At 39.5% G+C, this 12,921-nt stretch overlaps 1 protein-coding gene across 13 annotated transcripts in view; it reads right to left on the bottom strand.

Annotated features, from left to right (window-relative positions):
* Positions 1-12,921, bottom strand: part of trip12 (thyroid hormone receptor interactor 12) — a 217,834-nt gene that overhangs the window by 84,541 nt on the left and 120,372 nt on the right. For 11 of the 13 annotated variants that reach the window (XM_072571941.1, XM_072571936.1, XM_072571937.1 and 8 more), the window contains 7 exons: positions 12,257-12,422; positions 11,202-11,319; positions 9,154-9,310; positions 8,265-8,418; positions 5,549-5,777; positions 3,702-3,820; positions 3,333-3,531 (listed from right to left, as the gene is read on the bottom strand). In XM_072571941.1, the coding sequence (XP_072428042.1) occupies positions 3,333-3,531; positions 3,702-3,820; positions 5,549-5,777; positions 8,265-8,418; positions 9,154-9,310; positions 11,202-11,319; positions 12,257-12,422 (1,142 nt within the window). The remainder of the gene's footprint in view (positions 1-3,332; positions 3,532-3,701; positions 3,821-5,548; positions 5,778-8,264; positions 8,419-9,153; positions 9,311-11,201; positions 11,320-12,256; positions 12,423-12,921) is intronic. The other 2 variants (XM_072571946.1, XM_072571947.1) reach the window with 1 other exon arrangement.

The following is a 12,921-nucleotide window of genomic DNA, read 5'->3' as shown; positions in this document are numbered from 1 at the left end:
GTGCACAGATTTAAAGTGAGTGGGAGAAAAGTTTAAAAGGAGATGAGGAAATTTTTTGTTTTAAAAACTGATGGTTGTAGGTGCTGGAACACCCTGCCGGGGGAGATGACAGCAGCAGATACAATAGAACTGTTCAAGGGGCATTTAGACAGACATGACGACAGGAAGGGGGGGGGGGAGGAGGGAAGAGGAGGGAAGAGGAGGGAAGGAGGGGGAGGGAGGGAGGGGGAGGGAGGGAGGGGGAGGGAGGGAGGGGGAGGGAGGGAGGGGGAGGGAGGGAGGGGGAGGGAGGGAGGGGGAGGGAGGGAGGGGGAGGGAGGGAGGGGGAGGGAGGGAGGGGGAGGAGGGAGGGGGAGGAGGGAGGGGGAGATTAGTTTGGAATGGCATTAATGGTCAGAGACAAAGGGCCTGCGGCTGCACTCTACTGTTCTGTCCTATGTTCTACAACTCAGTTCTGTTATCTGGTAAAACCTGTTGCAGCAAATAGTGACCAGAAGTACAACAATTAATAAAGTGCTAAATTCAGGAACCTGGTGCAGAGAGGAAGGAGGTATTACTTTTTTGCTTTGCTTTCAATAGCTGGTGAATGTTTTGATTTTGTTTCATAGTTAGGTACTTGTAATTTGCTATCATTTACTTAATTGGCATTCAATGAAATAACTAAGGTGAGACAGCTGTAATATTCAATGGAGCAAATTCCAGTGTACCAAAAATTATTTTCGTTCTGCACCCAGGTTGGGCCTCACTTCCACTCAATGCACACAAGTGTAGTGCCTGCACAAACCATTTGCTGAATCTACTCATGATATTGGCACAGTATACATGTTTAATACAGCTGAGACCTCAGTAAAAATGATCATTTTAAACAACCAAACATTCACTTGTGGCAATGTTGGTGGAGGGTTACTTTTCAGACTGGAGGCCTGTGTGCTGCAAGGATTGCTCCTGGGGCCATGGCTATTTGTCATTTATATAAATAATGTGAATGCGAATATAGGAGCTACGGTTAGTAAGTTTGTATATGACATCAAAATTGGAGGTGTGGTAAACAGTGAAGATGGTTAGCTCAGAGTATGATAGGATCTTGATCAGATTGGCCAATGGGCAGACGAGTGGCAGATGGAGTTTAATTTAGATAAATGAGGTGCTGCAAATTGGAAAAGCAAATCAGAGCAGGACTTCCTTGGATGCTGCCCGAACTGCTGTGCTCTTCCAGCACCACTAATCCAAAATCTGGTTTCCAACATCAGCAGTCATTGTTTTTACCTTATACACTTAAGAGTCAGGTCCTGGGGAGTGTTGCTGAACAAAGAGACCTTGGAATACAGTTCAGAGTTCCTTGAAAGTGGAATTGCAGGTAGACAGAGTAGTGAAGGTACTTTTGGTACACTTGCCTTCATTAATCAGTGCACTGAATATAGGAGTTGGGATACCATGTTGTGCCTGTGCAGTACATTGGTGAGGACACTTTTTGAAGTGTGTTAAATTCTTTCAACTATCAGGGAACAGATGTTGTTAAACTTGAAGAGGTTAAGAAAAGATTTCAAGTATATTGCTGGAATTGGAATAGGGGGCTACAGGGAGAGGGTGAATAGACTGGGGCAACTTTCCCTTGAAGCATAGAAGGCTGAAGAGTGACCTTATTAGAGGTCTATAAAATCACAAGGGACATGGCTAGAGTGAACAGCCAAGGACTTTTATTCACAGAGTAGGGAAGTCCAAAGCTTGAAGATTTAAGATTAGACTTAAGGTAAGGGGAAAATATTTATAGGGACCTGAGGGACAACCTTTTCACACAAAGGGTGGTGCATGTATGGATCAAGGTGCCAGAGGAAGTGGGCTAAGCTGGTACAATTACAACATTTAAAACACATCTGGATGGGTATATGAATAGGAAGGATTAAGAGGGATATGGGCCAAATGCTGGCAAATGGAACGAGGTGGTCAGATCAGGATGGATGAGTTAGACTTAAGAGTCAAATTCTGTGCTGTATTTTACAGAGTGATTTGTGTGGAATGAACTTCCAGAGTAAGTGTGTACAGTTACAATGTTGAAAAGACATTTAGATAAGAAATGTTTGGAAGGATTTGGGCCAAGCACAGGCAGGTGGGACCAGTTTAGTTCGTGATTCTGGTTGGCATGGACTATCTGGGTCTGGATTAGTGGTGCTGGAAGAGCACAGCAGTTCAGGCAGCATCCGAGGAGCTTCGAAATCAACGTTTCGGGCAAAAGCCCTCGCATGCTGCATAACAATGACTAAAATGCACTGATCAACAGATTAGGCCAAACTGCTACTCATTTAAACATAGAACATAGAACATAGAACAATACAGCGCAGTACAGGCCCTTCGGCCCTCGATGTTGCGCCGATCAAAGCCCACCTAACCTACACTAACCCACTATCCTCCATATACCTATCCAATGCCCGCTTAAATACCCATAAAGAGGGAGAGTCCACTACTGCTACTGGCAGGGCATTCCATGATCTTACGACTCGCTGAGTGAAGAACCTACCCCTAACATCAGTCCTATATCTACCCCCCCTTAATTTAAAGCTATGCCCCCTTGTAATAGCTGACTCCATACGTGGAAAAAGGTTCTCACTGTCAACCCTATCTAACCCCCTAATCATCTTGTACACCTCTATCAAATCACCCCTAAACCTTCTTTTCTCCAAAGAAAACAACCCCAAGTGCCTCAGCCTTTCCTCATAGGATCTTCCTACCATACCAGGCAACATCCTGGTAAACCTCCTCTGCACCCGTTCCAGTGCCTCCACATCCTTCCGATAGTATGGCGACCAAAACTGCACACAATATTCCAGAAGCGGCCGCACCAGAGTCTTATACAACTGCAGCATGACCTCAGGACTCCGGAACTCAATTCCTCTACCAATAAAAGCCAGTACGCCATATGCCTTCTTCACTGCACTATTTACCTGGGTGGCAACTTTCAGAGATCTGTGTACATGGACACCAAGATCCCTCTGCTCTTCCACACTACCAAGTAGTCTACCATTAGCCCAGTAATCCATCTTTTTATTACTCTTACCAAAGTGAATCACTTCACACTTAGCTACATTGAACTCCATTTGCCACCTTTCTGCCCAGCTCTGCAGCTTCTCTATATCCCGCTGTAACCTGCCATATCCTTCCTCACTGTCTACAACTCCTCCGACTTTCGTATCATTTAAAGAGACGTCATAACAGGCCTCTGCTAATAAGTTGATTAATAGCAGAGGTCAGAACATCAAATAAATTATGACAATCTGAACTTGACTGCAGAGTAAGGTGGCTTTCTTGTCTGAATTTGAAAACTTAAAATAACTTACCCTTGTGGACTTAGGTCCAGAGAATCATCCATACTCGGGAAACTGGAGGATCCCAGATCTGCAACTGTATTGCTTGCAACATTGGTTGTGCTAATTGTGGCAGCAGTGCCCAGCGTTCCTATCCCACTACTACATGCCTTCGGAGGGCTGGTAAGTAGAGTCTCAGACTCCGCTAAATTTTTCACCTGATGCATCACACCTTTCAACAAAAAAAAATAAAGTTGGTAACAATTTGCACCGCAACAGCCCAACAATCTGACTATTTGTACTGCCAGAAAGTTATCTGAATTAACTTTTATTCAGAAGGAGGGAAATCACAAGACTCAAAAATAATAAAATTCTGGAAATTTATGTATTTAGGTTCCTTGCCTTCTCTTCGAAAGTAAACACTAAATATATCTGGTAACTTTTGCATTAAAATTTCTGCCATCTGTAGTGCTCCGACAACGATCTTGAAATCTTGACTTGATAACATGGAAGCAATGTGGCTGAAAGGGAGCAAGAAAATCAGGTTACATATACTAAAAGCAGACTGATTTAAACTATATACAAAAAAAATTTTAAAACCTTCTGGTATGCAGTAGTGGAATTGTTTTAAGTGCATTTTTATGTTACCTATAAAAGAACCAAAAACTACAATCACACCAGAATTACTAAACCAAAAAAGTAGAACTGGTGTAGACATCACTTCAAATTAAGATTGATCAAAGAGTGCTACATTTACATTAAACGTAAGTGCATACTGCAGATATGACCTGTAGCTAAGCATGATCAAGTAACTCATGTACTGTATTTGAAGAAACTGATGCTGCCTTGTCGTGTAAATGCGCTTTCAAAAATATTTATGAAAGTATACTCCTTGGGGGGGAAAAAAATAGATTTGCTGAAACAGTGAAGCTTAGGGACAATAGAAACAGAAGGTTTAATAGAAATAGGAGGAGTAAAGGCCTTCACTTATTGCCTACAAAGGAGTTGAATACCTTACAAAACCCACCAGGCTGTGTATAGCAGAGAATGCTTGACATGAGTGTATATTGTAGACATGACCTACTAACTTAAAATTAGTTGGACATCTTAAGGGTGTCATGTTTGATCCGAAAAAAATAAGCCTGCACAGCACTTCAGCAAATTTGAACTCATGTGTACACACACTTTATGAATGAAGTGTGTTTTGGATAACACAAGAATCAGTATCTACGAGTCACTAATTTGCATTTAGTGTTCAGATTTGTTGACTCAACTAGTGGAATTATCCCTATTTCCCAAAGGTTCTAATCCTACTGGTGTTCCTTAATGCCAAATTCAAATCAAATTTGGCTCGGATGTTGATGGAAAATTACAGCTTATGATACAACCACAAAGTTCTGTTTTTCAGGCACAGAAAAAACTATCTAGTCACAACAGGAGCAACATTGCTGAATCAGCTGAACTGAATACTGACTAGGCCAGCATTTACTGCCCATCCCTAAATGCCCAGAGGGCAGTTAAGAGTCAACCACATTGCATGTAGGCCATACCAGGGAAGGACATTAGTGATAATGAATGATTAGAAAATGTTATAAAAGCATGCAGACATCCCTGGATCGTGAATGGGTTCTGATATGGAGTCCATCCACAAGCTAATTTGTATGCAAGCTACTGTTCATAAGTATTGGAAATGTTCACATCATGTCTTTAAAATTACAACCATGTATGGGTTTGACTTTGGAGATCAGGGACTTCCTGTATGTAGTACAGATCGTTACCACAACTTCATGAAAAGACATCATCTTCTGCCTTTGATCAGAAAGATCCAACTCCATAAAAAAATTCAGATTATCTAACTGGATGTGGTGCCAGTGGGAAAGCATTTTAGACCCTCTGAAGACAGCTGTTTGGCCTATTTGATAGCTGTCAATTTTACCCATTGCTCTGAATTTATTCCCTTCAAGTACTTTTTCAATTTCCTTTTAAAAGTTATTGCAGCTCTTCTCACCATCTGTTCACACAACAGAATTCAAAACACAATTTGCTGCATATTTTTTGATTTGTCACCTCATTTACTAATTATCTTGGAATATGTCTGATTACTGATACTCCTATTTTTAAACAGCTCAACACTGGAAGAATTGCTTATTCAAAGTGGAATTCAACTTACACAACATTCAAAAGTTCAGCTTTAAATTTTCAGCAAAGTTTTGTTTCATAAAACTAAGCATGTTACAATAAACACAAACCTGGAAACAGCATGATTTTTAAGAACATCCTTCAGAAGTTCAGCATCAGCAAAATAAATTATTCTAAGAATTGCTCTAAGGCACTTGTGTCTGACAGCAGGTCCAGCTGATGAACTATACACTTCATATAACACACCAAACAATGTCTTTATAAAGCATTTAGCCAGGTCTGGGTCCTCCCTCATGAGTTGAGCACGTGCATCATCCTTCCTCATTTCAGAGTGACCACCTGAACAAGAAAGCATAGACTTCAGATTGCATTTTTCCAAAATTCTCAAGACTTTCAAACAACAAAATGCATTTATCTGAATCAGAATTAAATTGTTACTGCTCTGTTTGATTGGACAGGTTCTGTCATGACTGCGATAGAAAGCAGTTACATTAGCCTCTTCTTTCCTAATACCACTTTTAGCTGTTTAAAAACTGGTCAAAACAACCAGACATAAATTTTACAATCAAGCTTTGTGAAGGGCTCTCAACAGCAGTTAGTCAGTCTTTATTCTAGGTATTTACCTTCATAAGGAATGAATTCATTATAAAAGACACTGGTTGATATTACATACTGTGCCTAGAAAATATTCAAGAACTATGTTACCAAAAATCAACTATCTGTAAACTAACCATTAACCAAACAATAGAGTTCTTTTGCTGAGCAAGACAGCACAACTCCCTAACACAATGGAGATGGAGGTATTCCTCAATCATGTCCAGAGGGATGCTGTAAGTGGATGGATGGATTCTTCAGGTGCAATTTGTGTTATCATTATCCACCATTATTATTGTTGCATTTTCCTGAGCAAATCTTGTTTGATCAGGAAACTGTAGCTTTTGTCACAAATTCTATCTAGCGGTTTGTTTAAATAGATTATGGAGATCAGAGAGTATGAATACTGACAGTTACTTGCAAGTCCCACTTAAATCTCTCTACTCTAAGGCAAATATATAAAATGCAGTTTACATCCAGGCTTTGTTCTAAAGTAAACCCTAGATCATAACATAGATGGATACCAACAGACCTGACATTCTCAGTTAATTATGTTTGGTTAAAAACAGTTGAATCTTTGACAATGATGCTGTAATTTTTTGACAAAAAATTGAAGTCACTAAAAATGGCTACACAGGGACATCACTTACAAAATATATGGAATAAAAGTGTGCAATCACCTTACAACGTAATGAATTTTTTAATGGCACATTGCTACATGGAATTGACAAGCCTTTAATACAGTGTTCATATAACCACTCTTTTCTGAAAACCTTGGATTGTAGTGACGTGTTTTTCTCAATTAGCCTGTAAATTATAACCCTGAGCCTATAAGCCTGTGACAAGCTCATAAAAAAAAGTTACAGAAATAAATTAAGTGAACAAAAATATGCCAATTATAACTATCCACTATGACTCAATGAGGGTAGTCTCATTCAGCACCAGTGGTTATGAATTCAAATTTCCCTGTACAGATTTGAACAATATCTAGGCCAACATTCCAATGCAGAACACTCTGCTTCTTTCAGACAAAAGATGAAAACAATCTGCTCACGGGTGAAAAAAAACTCTCAGCACTCTTGAACAGCAGTATAATTTAAGCCACCATATATATATGCCTCATTTAAATTGATAACCAGATCATCTGTAACCACTATTCAGGGGACAGTGCTGTGCACAAAATTGGCTATACCCGTTTTTTCTAAATTACGGCAGTAACTACAAAACATCCAATTGAACAATTTTGGCGTTTTGTAATGTTGATTCATTAATGGCACTACAGAGATCCAACTTTCTTTCTTCAAGGGAAAAAAAAAACCTTAGTCTACAAAAGCAAATTTGATACTCTCCAGGTTTCAGGCTTACAAAAAAAAATAATAAGAACGATGGCATTTATCTCAAGAGGGTTGGAATATAAAAGCAGTGATGTGCTTCTGAGACTTTATAAAGCTCTAGTTAGGCCCCATTTAGAACACTGTCTCCAATTTTGGGCCCCACACCTCAGGAAGGACAGACTGACACTGGAGCGTGTCCAGCAGAGATTCACACAGATGATCCCTGGAATGGTAGGCCTAACATACGATGATCGGCTGAGGATCCTGGGATTGTATTCATTGGAGTTTAGAAGGTTAAGGGGAGATCTAATAGAAACTTACAAAGAAACCCAAACATAAATAGAAAGCAGGAATCAGCAGCAGTGCTTTGCCTGGAGGCCCACTGAAAATGTTACTTAGTATGGTGATGAAACATCTGGAAGTGAACCTTCCAGTTCAGTGAGCAAACCTACATTCAGAAACTTACAAGATAATGCATGGCTTAGAAACGGTGGACGCTGGGAAGCTGTTTCTGTTAGGCGTGAAGACTAGGACCCGTGGGCATAGTCTTAAAATTAGAGGGGGTCAATTTAGAACAGAAATGGGAGATATTTCTTCAGCCAGAGAGTGGTGGGCCTGTGGAATTCATTGCCACAGAGCGCAGTGGAAACTGGGATGTTGGGTGTCTTCAAGGCCAAGATTGACAAATTCTTGATCTCACAAAGAATTAAGGGCTACGGTGAGAGTGCAGGCAAGTGGAATTGAAACACCCAGTATGATTAAATGGCAGAATGGACTCGATGGGCCAAATGGCCTTGATTCCACTCCTATGTCTTATGGTCTTCTAGAATACACAAGGTTTTCTGATCTCACCTCTTAAAGTTTAAAATTTAGGATTAATCCAGAAGATAGTACTCACCAGTGTTCGTGTTGGCCAACGGATTGGGTTTTCTCTGAATAGCACGGGCTGTTCCAGTGTCCTCATTGATCTGCTGCATAGAGTTAAAGTCAATAGTATAAACTCGACCCAATGTTGACAAGCTTATTTCATCCTCACCCACTTGATGGGCTGCCTGTGAACAATGTGAACAGACCGTCAAAGCATACAAAAAGATTACTGCAGACCTAAGATTAGACTGCTTGCCAGTGTGTCCAAGGCACTTTGGTTAACATTTACCAGTATATGCAGGACACTTCAGTTCCAAGCTTGGAACACTGGCTTGTAAGCACACTACTCACCACATATCAAATACATGTCTGCACATATAAAGATATGCTGAGCTTTTCAAGTCTGATTTGATTGTACATAGTAACAGGCAGCAAGAGTGGATGTGCACCATGATAAACTAAAATTATTAAACTGTAACATATCTAAGTGTTATATGGCAGAACACAGCACTACTGCAGATCACAAAAGTCATTACAATTCAGTGACTGTTAGCTTATAAAGTGTCAGCATAAATTCATATTAAAAAGTTTTGTTATTGGGATAAGGGATTGGGTTAGACTAATGAATATTCCTTAATATTTATTAGAGATTTGTGAAAAAAAAATGAAGGAATGGGACTCAAGTTAATTTTCAGGTGGGAATTGTTGCAGTTGCTCAAGTTACACTTAAATTTTGGTGAGTGCTGATTACACAAAAAAAAAGGTGAGGCAATATCTGAAGGACTATCTTGGATTTATTAGGATAGTCCAAGAATAACCACCAATCTCACTTGTTATAAAATTAAGACAAAGATGAAGCTCATTTTCCACATGCTTCGCCCACCTGCCACATAGATCTTTCATAGTCTAAGATATTATACCTCAATTATGCGACTATCGATTCGGTTGTATGGATGCCAGAGACCTCGATCATCACGCCACTGCCATATTGCACCATCTGTATTTTGAGCACTTCCCTTCTTTAACATGGTATCAACAGCAAAAATTCCTTCTTTGGGTAGACATGGCATTAATTCACTGCAAAAGCAAAATATGAAGCATATTTTACCATGGTGTTAATAATTAAAATCATAAAGTATTAGAATAGTTTCATTCTACAGTCAGCTTAAGACAGAAGAATCACAAATGCATTCAACTGACCACAGCAACAGATAAAATCTGATTAATCAGACTAAAAAGGCAGCCAATTGCAAATTCTGAATTTTGCTGCCAAATGAATAACTGGGCAAGAATCTAGACTGGTCAGGTGGGCACAGCAGTGGCAAATCAAATTCAACCTGGAAAAATAAAGTGAGATAATGCACTTACGGGTTAACAAGACGAGGGATTAAACAATGAATGGTAGGATTTTGGAAAGTACTGAAGATCATAAGGACTTTGTGATGCAGGACTGGTAGGTAATGTGGTTAAGGAGATATTTGCCTTTAAGAAAGGCAGCATGAACAGAGTGTTTATGCGGGAACACTGTGCAGTTCTGGTGACCACATTGTCAGAAGGATGTCACTGCGCGAGGGTGTGCAAAGGAAATTTACCAGGATGCTACTCCTGCTTGAGGGCCTGAGCTACAAGGAAATATTAGATAGACAGACTGTTTTCCTGGTAGCAGTAAGAGACCGAGAGGTTTACAAGGTTATGAGGGGCAGAGAAAGGGTGAATACAAAAGGTATTTTGTCTATTAGAGTCAATAACTCGGGGTCAGAGGTTTGGGGGTCAGCAGAAGAGTAAGAGGGAAGTAAAAGAGGAATTCTCTCACCCAGAGGATGCTGGCAGTCTGGAAACCATTATCTGGAAGAATGGTCAAGTCAAACTTTTGTAACATTTGAGCAGTATTTAAATATTCACTTGCACTGCATATTGGACCAGATCAAAACCTCTCAAAATATAGTAAAGGAGATAGTCTCGACCATCATTTTTATCTTAAAGACAGGTGTAAGATACCGTGTCCCAGATAGGATTCTACATTCTTGCCTCTGCATAGATCTTTCATAGTCTAAGATATTTTTCAGCAAAATGCACTTCATTCTTATAACAGTTAAAATACAAAAAAAAAATTGGCATAACTGCAACTCATTGAAATACTTAATAAAATAGTAAAATTTAACTACGAATCACCAATTGTTCTAGTAAAGCAGCATCACAAACACTCTGGGAAAAGGCAAATTCAGCAAAATAGTTTTCCTTTGTGTTATTTCCTCTCTAGTCAAGGAGAAAGGAACACAAAAAAAGAAAGAAAGAAAGAAACAGCCAACAAGTGCAATCTAGCAGCAGAGAGAAAACTGCTGTAACAGAGAAAGAGCTGGATCTATCAGCTTCAACAGGCAATTCCAAACCCCCACTGAAAACAAAACTAAAACCCTGGTCGGAGGGAGCCCGACTCCGCCCTCTCATGCTTCCTTTGTCTTAAGCACTCAGATCAAAGCGGTTTACCAATGGTTTCTCAAACAGACAAGTCGTCCCCCTGTGACAACACGTCTCTGTAAGAGAGGCAGCACAGACTACATCTCTTAAAGGCACAGTACGATCAACAATTGTCAGAACCTCCAGGGATAAGGGTGAAGAGCTGGAAAATGGATGAGGGTAGTCTGAGCTTTGTTCATCAGTGCAGATATAACGGTTCAAATGGCCTTCTTCTGCACTGCAAACATGAGTCGAAAGTGCAGATAATTCTATTGTTAGAATTACAGCCCAGAAGATTATTTACCCATTGTGCCTGTGCAGGTTGGATGGCAGAGATTACATTTATCCCACCTTTTCCTGGAATTTTAAGTTAATGCTATCGAATGGCACAAGAGTTGAGCTGCAGCAAATTCTTCAACCAATTTTTAAGACAACAAAAAAAAGTGTAACGAGGGCGACAGGTGCACAGATCAAAATCAAAAATTTCAACACATTATGCAAAATATCTCACCAAATCAGGGAAGTAAGCTCATAAAGTTCTTGTGGACTTCTTGGTACAAGATCGATTTGTTCTTGGCAGCCCCCACTTGAAGCTCCGCAAAGTAAAAACCGAAGAGTTTCTGCAATGTCTACAAAAGAAGTAAAAAAATTACAACTATATATTACCTTTCTCAGAAAAATGTGACCTGGAGAACTCCATAACCTCCATACTCCTGTGGTAAACCCATTAGGTCTTGCTTTGGATTGAATCAACAAACCAGATCAGGGCTTTTCACATTGAACTTCATTAAGGAAACTATTACCTAATAAAAGTCTGTTTGCACATTCGAAAACACCCACGTCCAACATCAGAAGACATTTTGATTCCATGCAAAATTTATCTACTCATCCTGATTGCCAAGAATTGCACTGAAAGCTAATCTAAGATTAGCAGTTAAACTCTGATTTATTTGCCCAAGCGAGAAACTGCAAATATTAATTCACAGGACCCTGTTCCTTCCAAATAATTTGCCTATACCTGACAATTTTATTTTAAATTGAGGAAAGGGTCCTGAAGACTGTCAATTTTTGTTGTTTCCTCTATGGCAATGGCTCTGGACAGAGTCAAGCTGCCTGTTTGGAGTTTTTTCAGCAGAGTGATAGTCAAATACCTTCATGCCAATCATGACTCAATCAGCACCCTTTTATCAGGTTATACAAGTTGTTATTCCCTTGCTAAGCTGGGCTTCTTGAGGAATGCAAGATGAAAAGTTTCAATTTGTCTAATCTTATCAATGTTTAAGTTCTGTGTTAACAAGCAATTGTTTATAAAATGGAAGTGCCCGAATGATTTAGTAAACATTTCAAGAATTACCTTCACCAGTTTAAGATAATGACATTGAGCAAAATATTCAGAAATTAAACTATACAAAGGAAGCTTCACCAACACTGCCAACTGATTGAAAGGAATACAACAAATTGCTCTTAACTCAGCTAAAATCAAGACATTAACCACAATCTGTTGTATTGTGGAAACAGACAAATTAAATGATCATTGATTGCAGCTTGATCCTGCTAAATACTCACTTTGCTTCATAAGCTGCACAGCCAGAGTGGGACAGTTCGAACACATCAACGAGAACATCCGGACCACCATGATAAACATACCCGAGCTGAGAATTGGGGGAGTCACCACCAGAAGTTGCTGTATGTTAGTCAACAAATCACGTGATGCCACCTGCTGCAACAAGTTCTATTGATAAAAATAAAGATTAAGTTTCTCACAAACCTGATCTGGAGCACACAAAAATATGAAGATCAAACAGTTTTAACGCCTAATGCCATAGCATTCCTTGCCATGGTAGAATGGCTACTTGTATAATCTTATGTGCAAGTGAAGGCAATTAGCAATTTATATTTTCCATACAGTCATCTTTCAATGATCAAAATAAATGGAAATAAACTTTCTACAAAATGCAGCTCAAGTAAACTTTATAAATCAATTTATGAACGTGCTTTCCCTATTTTCAAGTCTCTGGAGTTTCCAATTTATTTGTCTACCCATGAAATCATGATAATCTGTAAATAAACTTAAATTTGGAAATATCCAAATGTTGGATTCAAGCTCCAGCTGTTCTTCACATATTTTCAAGAATCATGTTCTGATGAAAGATCATAATAATTAGGGTTCTGGTAGTATTTACCAAACCGGTAACAGAGGCCTGGACTAATGATATGAGACAGGAATTCAT

This window comes from Chiloscyllium punctatum, chromosome 6 (genome assembly GCF_047496795.1).
Source record: "Chiloscyllium punctatum isolate Juve2018m chromosome 6, sChiPun1.3, whole genome shotgun sequence".
In the NCBI taxonomy this organism is placed as follows: Eukaryota; Metazoa; Chordata; class Chondrichthyes; order Orectolobiformes; family Hemiscylliidae; genus Chiloscyllium; species Chiloscyllium punctatum.
This window is presented reverse-complemented; position numbering and strand designations above follow the sequence as displayed.